This window comes from Heloderma suspectum, chromosome 4 (genome assembly GCF_057233095.1).
Source record: "Heloderma suspectum isolate Gila_16-S chromosome 4, 16-S_ref, whole genome shotgun sequence".
Taxonomy (NCBI): Eukaryota; Metazoa; Chordata; class Lepidosauria; order Squamata; family Helodermatidae; genus Heloderma; species Heloderma suspectum.
In genome coordinates, this window is record NC_139461.1 from 23967373 (window position 1) to 23987213 (window position 19841).

The 19841-nt window shown below is 45.1% G+C and overlaps 2 protein-coding genes across 8 annotated transcripts in view; one reads left to right on the forward strand and one right to left on the reverse strand.

The window, feature by feature from the left end:
* The window catches only part of MTSS1 (MTSS I-BAR domain containing 1), a 164356-nt gene extending 154835 nt beyond the window's left edge, over positions 1–9521 (forward strand). For all 6 annotated transcript variants that reach the window (XM_084848842.1, XM_084848843.1, XM_084848845.1 and 3 more), the window contains 3 exons: positions 4026–4190; positions 5278–5440; positions 6250–9521. In XM_084848842.1, coding sequence (XP_084704968.1) covers positions 4026–4190; positions 5278–5440; positions 6250–6929 — 1008 coding nt within the window. In that variant the 3' untranslated portion in view covers positions 6930–9521. The remainder of the gene's footprint in view (positions 1–4025; positions 4191–5277; positions 5441–6249) is intronic.
* Positions 9522–11964: 2443 nt separating this feature from the next.
* NDUFB9 (NADH:ubiquinone oxidoreductase subunit B9) lies at positions 11965–17036 on the reverse strand. Of its 2 annotated transcripts, XM_084848850.1 has the most exons (5): positions 16875–17036; positions 15756–15877; positions 14523–14715; positions 13344–13457; positions 11965–12213 (listed from the first exon to the last, which is right to left on the reverse strand). In XM_084848850.1, exons 2-5 carry the CDS (start codon positions 15818–15820, stop codon positions 12082–12084), a joined length of 504 nt encoding a protein of 167 aa, XP_084704976.1. In that variant the 5' UTR covers positions 15821–15877; positions 16875–17036; the 3' UTR covers positions 11965–12081. The 2 variants fall into 2 exon arrangements, with proteins under 2 accessions (XP_084704976.1, XP_084704975.1); XM_084848849.1 differs by lacking the exon at positions 15756–15877.
* Positions 17037–19841: the final 2805 nt, after the last annotated feature.

A 19841-nucleotide genomic window follows, 5' to 3' on the forward strand; every position in this document is an offset into this window, starting at 1 on the left:
GGGGATTTGCCCATGCCGCCGAAACCCCCAGCAAATCAACAAATAAGAGAACTTGGTTTTATCTGAATGAACATGTCGACATCTTTACAATCTATGCAGCGCATCAAGAGTTCGGGATGCATCTAATTCAGCAGTTAGTGCTCTCAAGGTAACTTTTTGACATGACCTAACTGACTGTGTGCATATGTTAAACTTAACGCTGAAATTACCTTTTTTACAGGGACAATCCCATGAGCAGGGCCTTGCATTTCCTGTTGGATCTTGTTCATGGCTTCATCCCTGGAAAAGTTTGGCAGGAAACCACTAGTGCAATGTTTTCCATGTGCGCACACTCCATAGGATCATGCTAATTAGGTCTTCCTGTTAGCACCAAACATAATAAGAGAACTGGCCTGTTAAATTGTATTTGTTAATGTACAGTTGGTGTCTAGGGAGTATGTTCGTTAGGTTTTTCAAATGCACTTTAAGAGGAGCATGATTGGGAAAAGGAGGAGGAAAAAAATGCACCTGCAGTGATTGCAGAGAGAACTTGAGCATGGACCCTTGTGCTCTGGGCATCATATTCTTTTCTGTCTGTCCTGGTATACATTGGAAACTTGAGTACAGATACTCTGGTGAGTCAAAATACTTGCATCCCAAGTTGGTAGTGAAGGATGCATATTATGTGTGCTTTTCTGTATATAAAATACACAGCAGCAGTGACCAAGAAACAGGCCTCTATTTCTGTTTATTTTAAAGGGGAAAGCAGTGATTTACACCTTTTGGACATGACGTGTTATACTTGGGTATTTGTACCTAGGTAGAAAATAAAGCATGAGAAACTGCCCCAGGAGTGCTCATCTAAAGAACATACATGTGTTGAAGCAAAGTTTTCAGTACTTTTGAACTTAAATTACTTTGTTCTTTGCTTCACTGTGTGAAATAAGGACACAAACACATACACACAGTTTACTGTGTGTGGATGGATAGGAGCTACATGATATTTTTAGTTATAATGGGTAGAATCTGAGCTGCTCTAGTGGAGTGGTGTGTGTCAGTTTCACCCTGCTAATTGATGTCCAGGGCTGCAGAATTGCAAGAAACCAGAGAGAGTAGTAGCTTGCCACTATTTTTCCTCCCTCGCTCCCTGCGTAGCGTATCAAGGATATTTGCTTCCAAACAAGCTCTGGTTACAGGCCTATAACAACAGCAGTGATTCTTCCCTTTAGGGAAAGCATTAATAACAAATAAGACTTGCCTCATTTTAAGTGTTCAAAGTATTTCGTATATATTATCTCACTAATTCATACAACTACCTTGCAAGGTATGCCAGTATTATAATCACCCCTTTATTGCATATGAGGTAGTGGAGGCGGCTGAAGATGGGAGAGTTTCTCAAATTTTTGGAGTGGATTTCAGTCTTTATCCAATAAGCCCTAGTTTAATGGGCATGAGTCTTTCACTGATATTATTTTGGTGACACACTACTAATATGCACCAGCACACAGTTTGGAAGGAATCAATTGACTTAAATTCCCAGCAAAGGGGAGAGGCTGCAAATTGAAATCCCTCTCTGTTGTGCAAGCTAATATTGGATGGCAATCATAAAATTCATGGGTACAGAGTTAGGATAACGCTTAACATCTACAAAGCAGAATTCAGGGTAATTTTATTTCTCCAAAATGAAAACCTGCAGTTATACTCCAGATCCACTTCCAATTGGTTTTGAGCCCCACCCTTCACAACCTCAGAGCAAAAGGTGAATGCATAACTTCTGCAATTTCATATGCAGATGCCATTTCTGATCTTGTACGGGCAGGTGATAGTAACTTCCAGCAGGGCTCAGCAGCCCAGGTCAAGCCCCTTCTTTTCCAATATTGATTATAATACAGATAAGCAACAGATTGTCCCTTCCTTAAAAGCTCTGTGTATTACAAACCAGGAGATCCACTGCAGTCGCTCAGTTATGGGAACTACACATGACACTGGCCCTCTCTACTTGCCAAGGGTCAGCAGCTCATTCTCCAAGTGCTTTTCTTTTCTGGCCAATAGGAAGCAGGCTTTTTAAAGAAAGCAGTGGGCCCCTGGACTAGACCAGGAGGTGTCTCGCCCCACCCCTCTTCCTCGAGGCCATCTCTTACTCTGCCTTGGCACAAGATGGAAGCCCTCTCAGTCTGGTTTACTGGCCAATTACACAGGAGACATCTTTTCAGCAAGCCACAGCAAGAAATAATAAATATGCGTGTGTGCCAAGTGTCTGTGTTCGAGGGTGGGGGAGTCAAAGCCCAGGGGGAGTTCATGGCAGGACTCAGCTGGAGTTTGAGCTCATGTGTGTCATGACCCACATGTAAAGGGCTTGGTAGTTGCATGTTGGACTCTGAACACGTGGGGCAGCCTTCCCCAACCTAATGTCCTCCAGATGTGTGGGACTGCAGCTTCCATCATTTGGCCATAGTGGCTGGAAAACATGAGAGTTGCAGTCCAATGCATCTGGAGGACACCAGGTGGGGAAGGCTGACCTAGGGTACACTTCCCCAACCTGTTGCCCTGTTCTAGATGCTTGGGACCGCACTGTTCATCCTTGACCATTGGCCATGTTGGCCTGGGCGGATGGGAGTTGTAGTCCAGAAAATCTGGAGAGCACTCCATTGGGGGAAGGAGGACATCAGTCTTAGGCTGTGTCAGTGCTATCACAGATCTCCTGGTCCAGTATATCTTTGGCCTGTATGACAGTCTGTCTACCCAAAAAGTGGTCCAAAGATGACCAATATGGTTGTAGTCCTCCCTCTGAATCTAAACCAGTCGAGGCTTCCCTGTCCTTGGGTGGGAGTGTTGCTCTTTGGAAGAAGAGATGAATTAACTGAGAGATGCTTGGGTCTCATTTTCTGAGGGTGGGCATGACTATTTCTCCAGGAGAGAGCGAGAGAGAACTGAATTCTGGTGCAGCCTAGTCCAACACATCCTGATTTCTAGTGAAGTCTGAAGATTCTTTTTTTAAACATCTCTCCCTTGCAACTTGGGAGAAAAAATACAGCAGTCAGCATGATGTACACTGAAGCACAGACAGAATGGAAAGTGTGGCTGAGAATTTCAAACCAGCTTCTCTGCCTGGGGACAAGGTACTCCGGGTGGCAGCCGGCAACGTAGCTCTGAAAATGGGGCAAGCCAGCCATATGTATGGGCTTTCCCTGTTCATATACTTCACTAATGTTTGAACTGAGGGAGAGAGGATTTCCCATGGCAGTCAGGAATGCTTCTCTGCTTGTGGAATGCCATCCATATTTACTGACCTGTACTGTGAATGAGGTCAAAAGTGTTAGGGGAGCTTTCAGGAGCAGTGTTGTCACAGGATCATCCGAAGCCACAGTATTCCTGTTAGAAAAGATTGGGCTGGTTCAGATACAAGGCTCTTGGCTGGGAACAAAGGTTGGGCCCCCATGTACTTCCTCATCACGTCCTCTGTTTGAGTACCAGCCTCACTGCTTCCGTCTTGGTTTGTTTAAACCTGTTCCCCATCACGTCTGAAATGGGGAACTGTGATTTAATATCTCTTTACTAATCAGGATCTTTAACCAGGACCGAACAGATTAGTAAACAGACATGAAGCCAGAGTTCACAGTTTCAGATGTCCTGGGGAAACTTGTTTAAACAAACCAGGACTGAAGTGCTGATGCCAGCTTATGAAGGGAGATAGGGAGGACTGCAGCAAGTGAGGAGCACGTGGGCCTGGTTCTCATTCCCGGCTTCCTAAATTATGGCTTGGCAATCGTTACATCCAAACTGGCCCATTCTCTGGTGCTGCTGCTTCTGCAACAGAGTCGACATGACCTTAAAATGTGTAACACCCGAGAGACTTGCAAAAGTATTTATCGCATCTCAGTTTGAAGGGGCAAAGCTAGAGGTGGGCTCAGGAAAAAAAAAGTGCCCTTTCAAAATTAAATTAGTCTTTTCCTTTGAGAAGGAGGAACCCCCTCAACATTTTACTGTTGTTGCTCAAATAATACATACAGTCATATAAACCTAGACTGACAGATTTTTCCCCCTAGGATTGGGCTAAGCCAGGTCCTTATGACCAGCCCATAGTAAACACTTTGCAACGCCGTAAGGAGAAACGAGAAGTGGATCCTGCTGGGGGAGCCCAGAGTGGACCACCTCTGCCTGCGGAGGAAGCTCAAAGACCCCGGAGCATGACCGTATCAGCTGCCCCGCAGGTGAGATGTTTGCTTGTGGTTATCTCACTGCTTGATGTATTGGTACCAAACTGGTTCAGATAATATCCTTTCACAAGCACATCCTGTCTTCTGAGTTGCACAGACTTCCACAGTGTGAAAAACTCTTCTGCCAGAACTCCTCTTGACCACAAAAGCTGTTTTTGCTTTTATTCACCCCCAGGCTTTCTGTCCTACAATTTCAGTTGCTAGGTAAAAGGGGTTGCCTGAAAACCAAATCAGATGTGCAGAAACCGCATGTAGTACAAGTCCTTCCTAGTCAGTACCACTTTGGACAACAGGGGAGGCTGGGTGCATGGGATCAAAGGTTTTCTTGTTCATTCGTTTGTTAAAACATTTCCATACACCCCGTCATCTTCTTCGATTTCAGGGCGAGGCATGATATGGGTTATTTGGGGACAGACTCTGCCATAGCACTGCATAGATGACTCTGTGTGGACTATCAGCAGAGACAATCATGATGGTGGCTGAATAATGAAATGCAAAGGCGACCTTTGTAATAAACTATTTTGGGTGGGATCCAGGCATAGTCATACTTAGCATAGACCCCTTGATTTCAAGTGGGCCTACACGGGTTGGAGAACTTCAGGCCCGGCAGCCAAATCTAGCCCTCTGGGTTTCCTTGGATGACTGGGCCCTCTTCCCTGTACCCCACCTCCTTTCCCCAACCACTGATAGTTCGGTTTCCCAGCTTTTGGGCAGTTCTTTCCCCCCTTTCTAGAAGGTTGGAATGCCTCTCCGAAGGCTTGGTTACTGGCAGGAAGAGCATTAAGCTAAAATAGGCTGGCATTCTTGGTATTTTGGCCCTGCCCTGTTTTTCTTTGCTCTATCCCTTTCCCCTTCTGTCCCACCCACCACTGGGGTGCAGCCCCTGAGACTTTCTCGAAAATGGAATTCAGCCCTCAGGCCAGAGGTTCTGTACCTCTGCTCTACACTAAGTATGGTCTACGCTGAGTTAGATTTCAAAAGGGTCATCACAGCAATAGGTCCAAATGGCCTAAGAGATCTGTGGGGTTGGCCCAAGTATCTTGCTCCATCATCTAACAAGAGGCCTCCGCTGTGTTTGTAGCAAGGAGAGGAGATGGAGGCCTGCGAAGAGCTGGCCCTGGCTCTAAGTCGAGGGCTACAGCTAGACACCCAGCGAAGCAGCCGGGATTCCTTGCAGTGTTCCAGTGGCTACAGCACCCAAACAACCACACCTTGCTGTTCTGAGGACACCATTCCCTCCCAAGGTACAGCACAGATGCATTCATGGAGCCTCCTTTACTGCAGTGCGTCTTGGGTATTGACATGCCAGTTACTGTACCTCCCAAATCTTCTGCATGTTGTTACAAGCTTCCTAAACTTTGCAAAGTGTCACCTGTTCTCCATGCATTTGAAAAGAATAAATTGAGAAGTGGTCTGTCCATAGGAAAATAACTTAAAACTAACAACAAAAGCCCACTTGAAGGGTATAAAATTGTCACGCTCATGAATGTGTAGTTCGCTCCCAGTATTAGCACAATGAATAGTCCCACACAAGTTCTGCAGTTGAAATTTAGCCCCTAAAATTTTCCTATTCTTAAAAATGGGTTGACAACTATGGCTTTGTCATTATTGAGGATGATGCATTTTTACCCCACTTTTCAGCTGAAATGTCTCCCAGAGAGGCTTCCATAAGATCAGTGACAAATAAAACCGTCCCTGCCTGCAGCCTTATAGCCCAAAGACATTTATGTAGTTTTACATAAATAAATATTTTAATATCTTTTGGCCCTAGGGCCCCTAGATATGACACAGAAGGGGGAAAACGATGGGAAGGGAAGAGGAAACAAGTGAAGGTGGGGACAAGTTCATAAAACATTCTTAAAACGACCGGCATGAATGGAAACGGGAGGAGCCACGTGGCAGCTGGTCTCTCAGCAGAGCTGACAGAGCAGGCCCTGCTGACCGTGTCTCCCTCTGCTGCAGCCAGGTGGAAGAGCAGGGAAGAGATGACAGTAATCTGATCAAAAGTGCTTGCTTTCTAGTAGGGTTCTAACCTGCCCTTTTCCACCCCCAGTGTCAGACTATGACTACTTCTCTGTCAGTGGTGACCAAGAGCCGGAGCAGCAAGAATTCGACAAGTCTTCAACTATTCCAAGAAACAGCGACATCAGTCAGTCTTACCGCCGGATGTTTCACGCCAAGCGTCCTGCTTCCACTGCAGGCCTCCCTACCACACTTGGGCCCGTGGTAGTCACGCCTGGGGTGGCGACCATCCGACGGACCCCTTCCACCAAACCAGCAGTCAGGCGTGGGACCATTGGGGCGGGGCCAATCCCAATTAAGACGCCTGTGATTCCCGTCAAAACGCCAACTGTCCCAGATGTACCAGGAGGGCTGCCCAGTGTGCTGGGCGGGGCCGAAGAAAGCCCCGAGCAAAGCCCTGAGGTTGGAAACGCCAGTCAAGTAGCCACATCTTCAGTGTGGAGTGGCCAAGCATCTGTCAACCCTCCACTCGTGAGCCAGAAGCCAACCACCATAGAGGAGCAGAGACAGGCAGCTCCTGAAAGTGAGGGAGAGGAAAGTGAAAGGGAGAGCCCAAGCATTGCTGCTCCCCCATGTCAGCCAGTGCCTCCGTTGGGGGGGCAGAACCCCGGGGAAGCCCTGCAAGGTGAAGATATGCTGAATGCTATACGCCGTGGCGTTAAGCTGAAGAAGACCATCACAAATGATCGCTCAGCACCCCGCATTTCCTAGATGCTGGAGCACTGCCAGAGTTACCAACTTAACAGAGACTGAACTACCTGATGAAATTGTCTTTGTCTCTATCCATTCCACTGTACAATCAAGATTTTGTAGGATGCTCAGTAACAGACCGCTGGAAAAGTTCTATAAAATGAAGGGGGAGGGATGGAATTTGCAAACTAAAATGAATAAGGAGCAACATTTTCCTGACTTTTAAGTTTTTGTAAATACTGCTGATTATTGTTTTTTCGCACATTTTTTTCTTTAAAAAACCCTGAGTTTCCTTTTTAATTTTTTCTGAAGGTGCCAAATCCCATGTAACTTTTTATAACTCTTTGTAAAAGTTTTACACACGTAGGAGGAAGATTACAATAAAAGTCAAGTAGCGTAGGGGAGGGGTTGTGATGCATTCTTAGTCTTGCAGGCTTTTGTAGAGCACCTTGTGATAGTGAGGATGCAGACGCTTTTATTTTATTGTACAAGGGACATGGCAAGAAGCAGGTCCTCACTGAAGTACAGTGAATTGTTTTTATGTTTTGAAAGGCAGGAAACAGCAGCTGATTGATTAAAGCAATATATAGTGGAAGAGAGAGTAAGAGCCTGTAATTGGTTAAGAGTCTTTAGGGGTTTAGGAAAAGGGGAGGGACTTAACTGTTGCACAAAAGTAGCCTAGCAGTAGCTTCATGGTAAATGCATCCGAATAAGCCATATTGGATTGCAGTGTTTAAGTAGGGTGTTTATAAAGACTTTTGAGTGCTGTCCACTAGGAACGCCTCCTGAATTAGCCCCATGAAAATCTGTTGGGGCTGTATAAGATTTCTTGCCCAGGAAAAGCTTCTGTGGATTGTTCATTTTGTTTTTAATTTCCTTTTCTTCAGGACTGCATAAGCAACATCTTTTGACAATTCATGCCATCTTAAAGCAGGTAGACTTAAAACTTTGTTTTTCTCCCTTCACTTTCTGTTCCTTTTTGAAATAAGATCTATAATATCGTAAAGTTGAAGAAGTGAAGGCAGAAATGTGTGAACATTTAAAAAAATAAATACCAGGGAGTTCTTAGTTATAACTTTATACCTTTTACTGGCTATGCCCAGCAGGCTGGGCAGCTAAATGAACACACAAACAGGAAAAGCCCCCAATAGTTTTGAGGGAACTCATAGATCTGATGAGCAACCAGTTGGGAATTCCAGTAAAACTACATACACTTCTTTTAAGAGGCCTGTTTTTCTTAACTGGCATTTTGGATTGGCTTTTCCTAAATACTACAAGATTTGGGGATGTTGGGGTGGGGATGGGGCTCTGCGTTTGATTTTTATTTATTACAGGGGGGAGGGGGTGACCACTATTTTCTTTTTTAAAAAAAAATATTCTCAGCAATGTCTTTTGGGGAAGCTGTTAATAAATTTATAGAGGGGATTTTTTTTTTAAATGAAAATTGCTGTGATATATCCATTTCATGGGGTCGGTAGGAACGTGCATAACTCGGGCGCCGCGGGTGTTCCAGTTTTGTGGTTTTTTAAAACATTCTGCAGTCTAAATGATACCGTCTGCCTTATCTCTTTATGAGCAATGCAAGCGGAATTATATATAACAGACCTGTGTTATTCATGGTTGCAAAGATGCACCAGCTACAGTGGAAGGAGCTGGGTCATGTGTGTGCGCACAATCTACTCCTCCATGGACACTGTGGAGACTCCTATTGGCTGCCATCTTGCCTACATAATCTCTTATGCTTTAAATACATAACTGCATTGGATGTGAGAAGTATTGTAAAACTGTTATAGTCGCTGTGTTCTATATACATTTACACTGCTGTGGTTGCATAACACTTTTTTTTGTTATGGCTTCAGAAGCAAAAAAATAAAAAAGCATGATCGTTAAATGATAAGCTCTCCTTTCTTTGAAAAACAAGCTCCTTACTACAAAACATACATAAAAACAGCGGTGCCTGTGGTGTAAGCCCACCAGTCTTGATGAAAAAGCAGATGCGTTCTGCAAATGATGCTTCCAGATTTTGCCCTTCAAAGAACAAACTCTTAATAAAAAATAAATAATTGGATAAAAAGGATGCAGGGTGTCAAAATCATTTCTTGGCAAGCTTCATTTTGAAGTAAATGGGATGTTTCATAAGGGCTTATTTGTGCTCTTGTGTGTAATTCCTATTTGTTTCAGTGGCTTGTGTAGGAGACATTCCTGATGGATTGCATCGGAAATGTATATTTAAGAAATCTTTTGGATGCAGCTGTGCATCCTCTTTTTAGTTCTTTAAACACTAGAATTACACTCAAGTTAAATTGTTGATTAAACTGTTGCCAAAATTAAATGTTAAAATGTGACAAACCACTTCGAATAGTTTTGTTGGGTTTAATTTTTTTTGTGTTCCTTGCCTATTGTAAAAGCAGTGTCACCGTTTAAAAAAAAATGTTTCTAATGGTAAGTTATTGTGGTTTAGTTGCTAGTTTGTACTGAGAGTTGACCTCTCTCCCATGCAGCGTTTTTGTTCTGAACTGCTATAAATAAATAAACGCTGTTAAATGTGTTGCCCTTCTACATTGTAATGATTGCTTCAGTCTATATTATAAATAAAGACCTGCTGATAAGCCTCTTTTTTAGCTGTCTAGTCTTTTTTTTCCTAATCCATTAAATTGGAGGTAGGAACAAAATCCTTATTTCACAAAAGGCGAACTGGCGATACTGAGAAACACACATACAGCTTAGGCAAAACATCTACTCCCACCAGCTCCCCGCCCCCCAGCTTACCTTTTCATTTTTTTCAGGGGGGGGGCAGACACCCTTCAAACAAGCACTGAGCTGCAACCACTCACCATTTTTATTTTCTGAGAATGTCTCTGGAGTCCATGTGGTGCCAAGGGGCTTTTTTGGAAATAAAGGTAGTAGTGCAGGCTGGTGCTCCACTTTGCAGCATGCCTGTCTCCCAGTTAATTTTTAAAAAACTTAAGACAGGAGGGACATGGATCTTGGTAGACGCAAAAGGTGGTGGACTGCAGCATGAGATGGTTTGGGGGTTTTACCACCATCCCTTTTTAAATACTGGTGTGTAAAGTAGGAACTGAGCATTAACTGCAGAGCCCATATTCAGAAAAAGGATATGGTGGAGCACTTCTGGGAACAGGTAATTACAGGTAAGAGAATAACATCTTTGAACACTCTACCTACCACAAACATCCGGTACATTAATACCTTTCTGCTAATAGGCTAGCTTTCCATATGCAGCAAACACCATCAAGGAGCCAGCAAGCAAACAAAACCTGCCCAGGAGGGGCTGTATCGCATGCGTTTTTGCACGATTCCAATTTACCTATACTCCTGGAAAGGCTTTGCTGTGGGTAGCACAACAGAGCTGAACCTCACTGTACCTATTGTAAAGGGACTTCATTGCACAACAACTTGATGAGTGAACAAAGCTCTACAACAGGCCTTTATTAACAAGGTCTGTGTTCATCAGGGGTGCTTCCAGGCAAGACTTACAGCATCATTGCCTCCACTGTAACAATTTTACAGGGGGGCTGGGGTTCAGATAAAGTCTTCCACTAATAACCCTTGTGTACTTTCCCACTGCTTCCATCTTCTTACTACAGATATCTACTAAGAAAAAAAATAGAATAGCTGTGCAATGTCTTCTGATTGGTAGCACTGGAAGCACCCTGTGACGCTCTCTCCCTATGGCGGCTTCATTTTTAGTGTGAAACTACTAATGCATTAATAGTTGCAAAAACATGTATTCTCTATTCTTAGACCTCTGGCAGCATCCATACATGTATTTGTGATGTTAGGCACACCATAAATTTATCCCTCCGTCCAAAGCATTAACTGCTGGTGGGACAAGCATGTTATTCTGCAAACCTCAACCCGGTTCATAAACAATACTATTTTACTATGATGCATTATTACTAACATGTCTGTATCCCCCCTTGGGAATTAGGCTTTTTACTCTAGGGCAGGGATGGGAAACCTTTTTCAGCCTGAGGGCCACATTCTATTTTGGAGAAGCTCTGAGGGGTCACATTCCAGTGGTGGCTGAGGCCAACTCCTCCCCAAATTCCATAGTTAGCAATCTATAGCAGGAAGTGTGTCTACTGCCTAGGAAGCAGGACAAGGCTCAGAAGGAAGCCTTTTTTAGTGCTAAGCAGGGGAAAGCACCAAACTCCAGCCACTGATTGGAAATGAGGGGTGAGGCCTGGGGAAGAAGCTGCCAGATGGAGAGCTGTGTGCCTTTTGAGGCACAGATGCTAGTGGTTCTCTATCCTTGTAGAGCATGGATGACCTGACTGGCAGCCTACAGGCTGGATCTAATGTCAAAGCAATTACCAACTTTTAAGCAAGGTAATACTACGCTCATATTTCGCACAGCATTTTAGCATGTGTGTATTCTGGAAAGGCAAAGGATTAATGCCACTTGCTTTGCAAAACAGTTTTCAAGAAACGTGTGAACTCCTCAACCCTATCCCCAAACACATATATTCCACACCTGCAAAGCTCTTCCAACAAGGCAACTCCATTCAGAGAAACACACTGAGGTCAGCATGTGTATCAAAAGCTTCTAGCCCCCACACTAGTATCTGGTGAACAATGGCTCCCTGAGCATGGGGCAACTACTACAAACATAAGACGTTCCTAATTTGGAGTGAGCTGTTTGTGTAATGTGGCTGTGTCAGGCAGAGATGATGGATTTGCAGTGGTATGCAAATTAACTCAAACTTGCCAAAAATAAATTCTGTGCAATTGTGGGAAAGCGGTGTGGGAATCCATATCTATGTTTTAATAAAAGTACATAGTACAGCTTGCAGCTGTATTCCAGAATGCAGGCAGGTGTGGAGGGACAGGATTATATAACCACCTCCTTTATCAAAAATTCCCTTTGTAGGAGACACGTGCCAGCGAGATGGACAATCACCAGTGAGATCTCTGTCAGCGACACACTGCAATTCTCACTTCTTTTAAATAGTACTGCAGAGGTAATACTAAACTAGTCTACGGTACTGGATATTCACACAGCATGAGAACTTAATTTTTCAAATGCCACTGATTCACATTCAACAACTTTATTGTGTACATTTAGTACAGTAACACTTGTAGATAATTTGACAGGTAGATCATAACACCCTTTTACAGAAGTGCTCTTTTTTAATCCAGAAAGGAGCTTTTACATTGGGCGCTCGCGAGGTCTAGTTACATATTGCCACCACAGAGGAGGCAGATGTCCAGGCTTGCGTGCAGGAGGCAGGGCTTCAGTCTTGGGGCCATCTGCTGGGGTTTCTTCCTCAAGCTGCTGTAGCTAGAAACGAGAGTGAAATCTACTCAGTCACAAAAGTGCCCCAACAAGTTTCTAGTTAAAAAGCCTGACCAAGCTTGAGGGGGGCAGCTCTTAATTCAGGATTCTTCTCTAGCTGTGAGGACCTACATGCCACACTTATGACATTGTGTGCTGTGTGTACGTGTTGAGCCACAGATGGAATATTGAAGTTCATGGCACAGCAGCCATCCAGCCTCTGGCTCAGGAACTGACAGTATTATTACACTGTGGGTGGGGGGAGGCTAGAGAGTGGGCCTATTCAACTGTGGGAGAGAATAAAGTACATGCTTGAGTCCAGGTTTTAAGAACCATCAGAAACATGGAGGTGGTAATTGAGATTCGGAATGCTTAAATTAGAAGTACATCTCTCTTGCCCATAAAATGTTTCATGAAGGCAGAGGGATTCTACCTAGTTATAAGTAGCACCCCATCTAGCAGGAAACTGGCAATGTTATAAAGGTGGAGATAACAAGTTGTATCTGATGCTGTGTGAGCTGACATCTGCTTGTGCAAGGGGGCTTCCCCCCAACCAAAAAGCTTCTCCTGAGGGTCAGGTGACTGTCAGGAAAGGCCTACAATGTGGCACAAGGAGATGCAGTAGGAACTGGAAGATGCTCCAAATTGGGCGGAGGCAGCCTCAATGACCCTAACATTGGATACAACCCATCACATATAAATCAGGTGACTCTTGTGTTGTGCTCCTCCTAGCTAATGGCATTCCTAGAATAGTACTGAGAGTCTGCAGAAGTGTAAACTATCCTTGAGCAAGTCCCCAGTCAGACTTAAGAGCTCATAAACCTGAACCAAGTGACAGATGCAGCGGACAGGGGTATGAGAAGAGAAACTATCCAGGCAGTTTAGGGCAAAAGGGAGCCACAAGCCACTCAAACAAGAGTTGTGTGAGCTTGCAAATTGAGAATGAGCTTTCAAAGCCAGTAAGAACATTTCTAGGCCTCAGGCAATGGAGACAGATCCTAAAGATCAGAAATAAGCCAAGAAGAATGCTTACATTCATGGGATTTCCATTTCTTACTTCCTTTAAAAGTGTTCCATAGAAAAGAATTCTACAATATATAGTATGTTCAGTCTACTACAGAAGAAGCGGTACAAACCTCCTTCTCCCAACTTTCTATCCGCAGCCTTTTCCACTGTACTCTTTTGGCAAAGTAATCCGGGTACATTGCCTTCTCTGAGGGATGCCACATGTCTAGGACCCATTCAGGTACCTGTCAGAGTGGAAAGCAGGCCAGAACGTGAGTGTTGCAATAATACAGTGTGGACAAAGGAACAGCTTGTCTCCTCTTGAGTGTACAATGTTTCTCTAATAAAGCTTTCATTTATTCCCTTGCTTTAGAGATTTCCGATAGGCTCTAGCCATTTTTAGACATTAATTGCGGTTATGTCCAGTTTAAACCAGACTAAGGAGGAAGTCTTAGAATTCAAACACAGCCACCCTCTTGTCATGCTTCACTTCTTGTACTGTGCAACAACTTTTCACTGAGAAGATTCCCTGCTCTAGAGAGTGATCCAATTTAGCATGCTATTTTACTTGTATTTTGTGCCACACAAGTATTTGACATGAAATATTTGAGAGGGGAAATTAAAGCACACTTAATGTGATTTAAAAGTTATATTATGCAGAAAATGTTACTGGAATATTTTTTAAAAATATTAAAGACAATATATGTATATCCTGTCCCTTACAAATGACATTGTGCTAACAGAAACCCGCTTCCAAACTATGCGCAAGAGGAGAATCCAACGAAAATTACATTTGTAGAAGCACTTATGCAACAGAAGGCTTTGGTGGAGTAAACACACACAAAGGTATTAAAAACTGCTGATACACTAATAAATTTTAGCAACCCAAAGAACTATGCATGATATGCTGACAACCACTCATCTACAACTCTGAAACTGTGGAGCTTGTCCAGCACTGTATTTGCAGTTGGCATCCTTTCATTGTTACTCATGAAGTGGAATATTTTCGGTGGAAATATAAAGCACTGGAAAAATCTCCATTTTGCAACATTTTCCACCAAGCGCTGCCTTCTCCTATGCCTAAAGCGCCTTTTTGAACGTACCCATTTCATCTTAAGAAACATCTCAAAAGTTCTATTTTTCCTTCTAAGAGTTTTAGGCCCCCCCCCATTCTGCACAGCAATTCTGTACATTTCTTATATTTAGTTTAATATTCATTATTCAAAACTATAACAACTCTCTTAGGTTTGAGCATACTCATGTCTGCAATACATGGAGGTTACTCATAAACTGGCTTGTCACCTACTGACCTTGTAGCAGTCATATCTCTCATAAGATGTGCCTTCTGGAGAATCAGGGAAGATGTAAGGCTGAGGATGCTGGTTTTCCCAAAATTCTGCTTCAGCTGCCATCAACAACTTGGTTGCTTTCACCATATCTTTTTCATCCTTATGTTCCTCAAACCGCTCTCTCAGCAGACTGGCAAAGTATCGATACCTATCCCTGAGAATACAAGAACAGTAATACTGCAAAAGAAAAATATAACCATCTTATACTTATAAATTCCACAAACAGGCCTGACGAAGACATTATGCTGCCAGAGGAGACTGGAAGCACCTGTCAGGCTCATGAACTCCTTTCTCCTCTTCCATTCTCATGTACAAAATTCCCCCTCTTTAGATCTAACCATGGTTAGTGTTTTATAAACACCAAACATAATACTAAAATCATGAAAAGCTGAAAACCAGAGTTAGCAGTAGGGGTTAGAACTAGGTTTGCCATGTCTGGATGGAGTTAACTATGGTAAGCATTAAAATAAGTGCACATATAACATTAACAATGCTTAGCTCAAAAAAGAAGGGGGGGTCTGTTTAGCTAGCTTCCTAAGGTATAAGTAAGAAACCTAATTAGAAATAGAACCATTCTACAGAATAGCCACTAGAGGAACCTAATGTGTGAATAATGTGCCCAGCAATTAATTAGGCTGAATTATACTAAGCATTTCAGACATGAAGCCTAAAAATTATCTTAGTAGTAGATTCACTACCTATTTGGTTGTTATCTTACCTCCTAAATAGGAACACATGCCTGAAAGATTATTTACAGCCATGAATCACGTTTTAGGCAAGAATGAGAGGACTACACACTCCTGAAGCCCTAATAGCCCCTGATCATACGCTTGCCCATTTCTACATGTTCTCCAACTCTACAATATCCTTTTTGAAATGCAGAAACCACAACTGTACACAGTATATTAAATGTGGCTGTCCCATAGACTTGCACAGCATTTTGATACTGGCAATTGTATTTTTGATCCCTTTCCTAGTGGTCTCCAGCAGGGAATTTGTCTTTTTCAAGGTTGCCACACACTGGATTGACATTTTCATTGAGCTGTCCACCACTACCAGAAGATTTATTTCCCAGTCAGTCACCACCTGTTTAGACTCCACCAGTGTACCTGTGAAGTTAGGATGTATTTATTTTTTCACCCCCACTTTACATTTACTTTGAATCTCATTTGTCATTTTGTTGCACAGTCTCACCCAGTTTGGAGACATCCTTTTGGAGTTCTTTGCAGTCTGCTTGTGTTTTCACCATCCTGAATCATAAGGAATCATCTGCAAACTTGACCTGCTCAGCCCTTTACTTTTAAATATAGGTGCTCCTGAGGAATAATGTGGTCAGGAGGCTAAGGATAAGCAATATCGCTAACATGGGTGCAAAGACTTCTAGGGCACAATCCTATGCATGTTTAGACAGAGAAAAGGCCTACAACTCCCAGCATGCCCCAGCCAGCCATGTTGTCTAAACGCCCATAGGATTGCACCCTTGATACCAAATAGTGGTATCAGTCCCTTGAGTTCCACTTAAACCTTGCTTTTACACCCACTTCATCAGCCTTGGAAAGAAACGTTCGTGCCCCACCTAATCACCTTCATACATCCAATCCCACCTGACTAACAAACATTAGCAAACAGTGGAAAACCTCAAAAAAAAGAAGAAAGACGGGGGGGAGACAGGGAGAGAAACGGGGGGAAAACACCATTACTAGAAACATGAGAAGGTAAAACACTGCCAGGCCCAAAAGTTGAGATTTTGCAAAGTCTTGCCCTGTTCGAAAGCTTGAAAATACACGGGGAGGTGGCAGATGCATCATGTCCCTATCCGGAGCGCCAACGGATAAAACATTGACCGTGCGACCCTATACGCGCCTACTCAGAAGTAAGCTTACGAAGTCTGAAAGGCTTACTCCCAAGTAAGTGGAGCACAGGATTGCTGCGTGAGGGCGGCGCAGTGGTCAGGGTCGGACTAGGGCCAAGGAGACCCCAGGGTGAAAACGCTATTCAGCTACGACGCGCACGGAGTGACCTTGGGCCGGGCCCCGTCTCTTGGCCCGCCCCACCTCACAGGGTTGTTGTGAGGGCAAAAGGGTGGGGGGGGAACCACGGACGCCACCTTGAACCGCTTGGAGGAAAGGGGGGACAGAAGCGTAATAAAACATGCGGCCAGAGGGAGCCAGCTGCCCGATGAAGACGGGCTGGCGGGGCGCGGAGGGGAGGTCATGACAAGCCCCCCCCGGGCGAGGGCGACGGATGGCCGCGGAGCTGGGGGCGGGACGCGGGCTTGGAGGGCCCCGGGGAGCGGGGCCGCCTTGGCCTCACCGGAAGATGCACCAGGACTCGACGTGCCGCAGCGCTCGCTTGTAGAGCCGCAGAACTCGCTGCTGGTGGGTCAGTGCCGCCGCCATCTTGGCTGGGCCGCAGCCTCACCTTCGCGCGGGCCGGGAAAGGCGGGCGGAGTAGAGCCGCCGCCCGCCGCGGGGGGTGATGGGAGGGCGGGGCGGGGCCTGCTCCGGCCCCGCTCGCCGTAGGGATAGAAGGGTCTGGAGCGACGCACAGGCTGAGCTTCCGGCGATCGCGTGTGACCGCCCCCGAGGCGGGAGCGGAATCTCTGCGGTGAAGCCGCTACCGGCGCGGCAGCCAACGAGCAGCGGCAGGGTGTGACTGGATTTCTTCCTCTCTCTCTGCGCTCGCTCCTTGACCCGTAGCGATATCGCGAAGGGTGACGCATCTCCCGGCGTGCGTAGGATAGTTTGGGCGGCATTCATGGAGCCGTAAGAGAAAACTCCCTGGAAAAGACCCCGATGCTGGGGAAGGCCGAAGGCGAAGGGAGAGGGGGCGGCGGAGGATGCGGTGGCTGGGTGGCAGCACCGGCGCGATGCATGTGGACTTGAGAGCGCAGGGCAGGGGGGCCGGGCGCGCCGTGGTCCGGGGGGTCGCGAAGGGTCGGACGCGACTGAACGACAACAGCAACACGAATCCGGTACGCTCCCGCTTTGGCCCACCCTAGTCCAGTAAGAAAAAGAAGCAGAGGCATCACCTTGCCGGCAAAGGCCCGTCTAATCAAAGCTGTGGTTTTCCCAGTAGTAACGTATGGCTGTGAGAGCTGGACTATCAGGAAGGCTGAGCGCCGAAGAATTGATGCCTTCGAACTGTGGTGCTGGAGAAGACTCTTAGGAGTCCCTTGGACTGCAAGGAGGTCAAGTCAGTCAATCCTAAAGGAAATCCACCCTGACTGCTCATTGGAAGGACAGATGCTGAAGCTGAAGCTCAAATATTTTGGCCACCTAATGCGAAGAGAAAACTCCCTGGAAAAGACCCTGATGCTGGGAAAGACTGAAGGCAAAGGGAGAAGGGGACGGCAGAGGATGAGATGGCTAGATAGCATCACCGATGCAATGAATATGAACTTGGGCACGCTCCGGGAGAGAGCGCAGGACAGGAAGGCCTGGCGTGCTGTGGTCCATGGGGTCACGAAGAGTCGGACACGACTTAGCGACTCAACAACCACAACACAGAGCCATAATGTATAAGTTACGAAAAGTAATAGCTTCACTTCATTTTGTACTAACCGGGCCTCACCTGGAATACTGTGTCCAGTTCTGAGTGCCGCACTTTAAGAAGGACGCAGTCAAATTGGAACGGGTTCAGAGGACGACCAGAAAGATGGTCAAAACAAGTCCAAGGAGAAGGGGCTGAAGGTGCCCTCGAGAAGGGACGACTCAGTTGGGTGGGGCGGGACGGACCTCATAGAACTTTACGGCTCGATCCTCTGCATGTTTAGACAGAAAAAGAATCCTACAACTCCCAGCATTCCCCAGGCTGAATGCTGGGAGTTGTAGGATTTTTTTCCATCTAAACTTGCATAGGATTGTGGCCTTAAAATCCCTGAAGAATGTCACATTTCTTAAAATCCCTGAAGAGTGTCACATTTCACAGAAGAGGGCAAACATTTGTTCTCCACTGCTCCAGAGGACAGGACTAAATCTAATGGGCTTATGTTACAGGAGTGTTACCCCTACCCCCAAAATCTATGATTCTGAGTTCTGATAGGAAAAGCCAGTTTTCCACAAAATGCAAAGACAGTTGCATCAGTCCATAAGAAAAACTTCGAAATCCACAGTTGGATTATTAGATCAACCAAAATGTCACAGAATAGAATTCGAAAGCTTGCTTGCTATTTTGTGACATTTGGGTTGCTCCAAATAAAACTGTTGCCCAGCTGTGGATTTTCAATGTGTCCCAGAGTGGAAATGAGAGCTGCACATAGAAATAATGTAGAAATCCAAGATTTTTCCAGTTATTTTACCATAATTTTGGGCACCAGCATGCGAAAAGTGGGAGGAAAGTTCTTTTGGTTGGTCTAAAAATTATTTAATTATATATATATAATTGTTTAATTTTTCTCTCTCGCTCGCTCTTTCTGTAAAAAGAGACAGTTGTCCATAGGAATCAGTGGATAAATCCAGGACCCTAATGCAGTTGTCAGTGGGCAGCAGTGTATCAGTGGGCAGCAGGACCCCATCCCCCCCCCCAAGAAAAAGAAAGAAAAGACAGGCGTTTGTGCTGTTTCCAACCCAGATTTATTTATTTATTTACTCATAAGAATCAGTTGGCAAGCTGATTTTCCTTTCAAACAACTCTGGAGACATTTAGAAATGGCTTCTCAATGTGAACTAGGAAATGTCATAACTAAACAAGGAGTTGGTCATCTCCCACCAACTCTAGACAACTCTGAGCATATCTACCTGGGCATCCTAATTCAGAATAGTATTGTGATTAGAGAGTCTGACTAGGCCTTGGGCGGCCCAGATTCAAATCCCCAATGAGCCATGAAGCCCACTGAAGGCTGTGTACACGGACCTCCTCCCATTTTATCTTGGCAACAACCCTGCGAGGTAGATTAAGCCCAATGCTGGGAGCTGAAGGACTTTTTTTCTGTCTAAACATGCACAGGATTGCGCATTTAGGACATTCCCTGTAGTTGTCACAGAAAAGTCCAACAGTTCCCAGCACTGGATCTAAACTACCTCGCAGGGTTGTTGTCAAGATAAAACGGGAAGAGGACCATATACGCTGCCTTGAGCTCCTAAGGAGAAAGGCGCCATAGAAATGGAGCAGCTGCTGCAGCAGCAAAGGAATGTTACTAGGGGACCGCAGAGATTTAGGGTGGTGGATAAAGCAGCCCTCCCGTTCTGCACTATGCGCCTACCTCGCGTATGGGCAGTTGTTCAAATGGAAACCGGAAGTGGTGGCTGCGCGCAACTCTTCCCTCTCTTCCGCGCGTCT

What these genes read in the sequence shown, in the direction of transcription:
- NDUFB9 (XM_084848849.1), bottom strand. Translation starts at nt 16,960, where the DNA reads ATGGCGGCGGCACTGACCCACCAGCAGCGAGTTCTGCGGCTCTACAAG. An exon ending in AGAGATATGACTGCTACAAG is followed by an intron (nt 13,458 to 14,522) that starts GTCAGTAGGTGA and finishes CCACTCTGACAG; the next exon opens with GTACCTGAATGGGTCCTAGA. An exon ending in TAGAAAGTTGGGAGAAGGAG is followed by an intron (nt 12,214 to 13,343) that starts GTTTGTACCGCT and finishes TCTCGTTTCTAG; the next exon opens with CTACAGCAGCTTGAGGAAGA.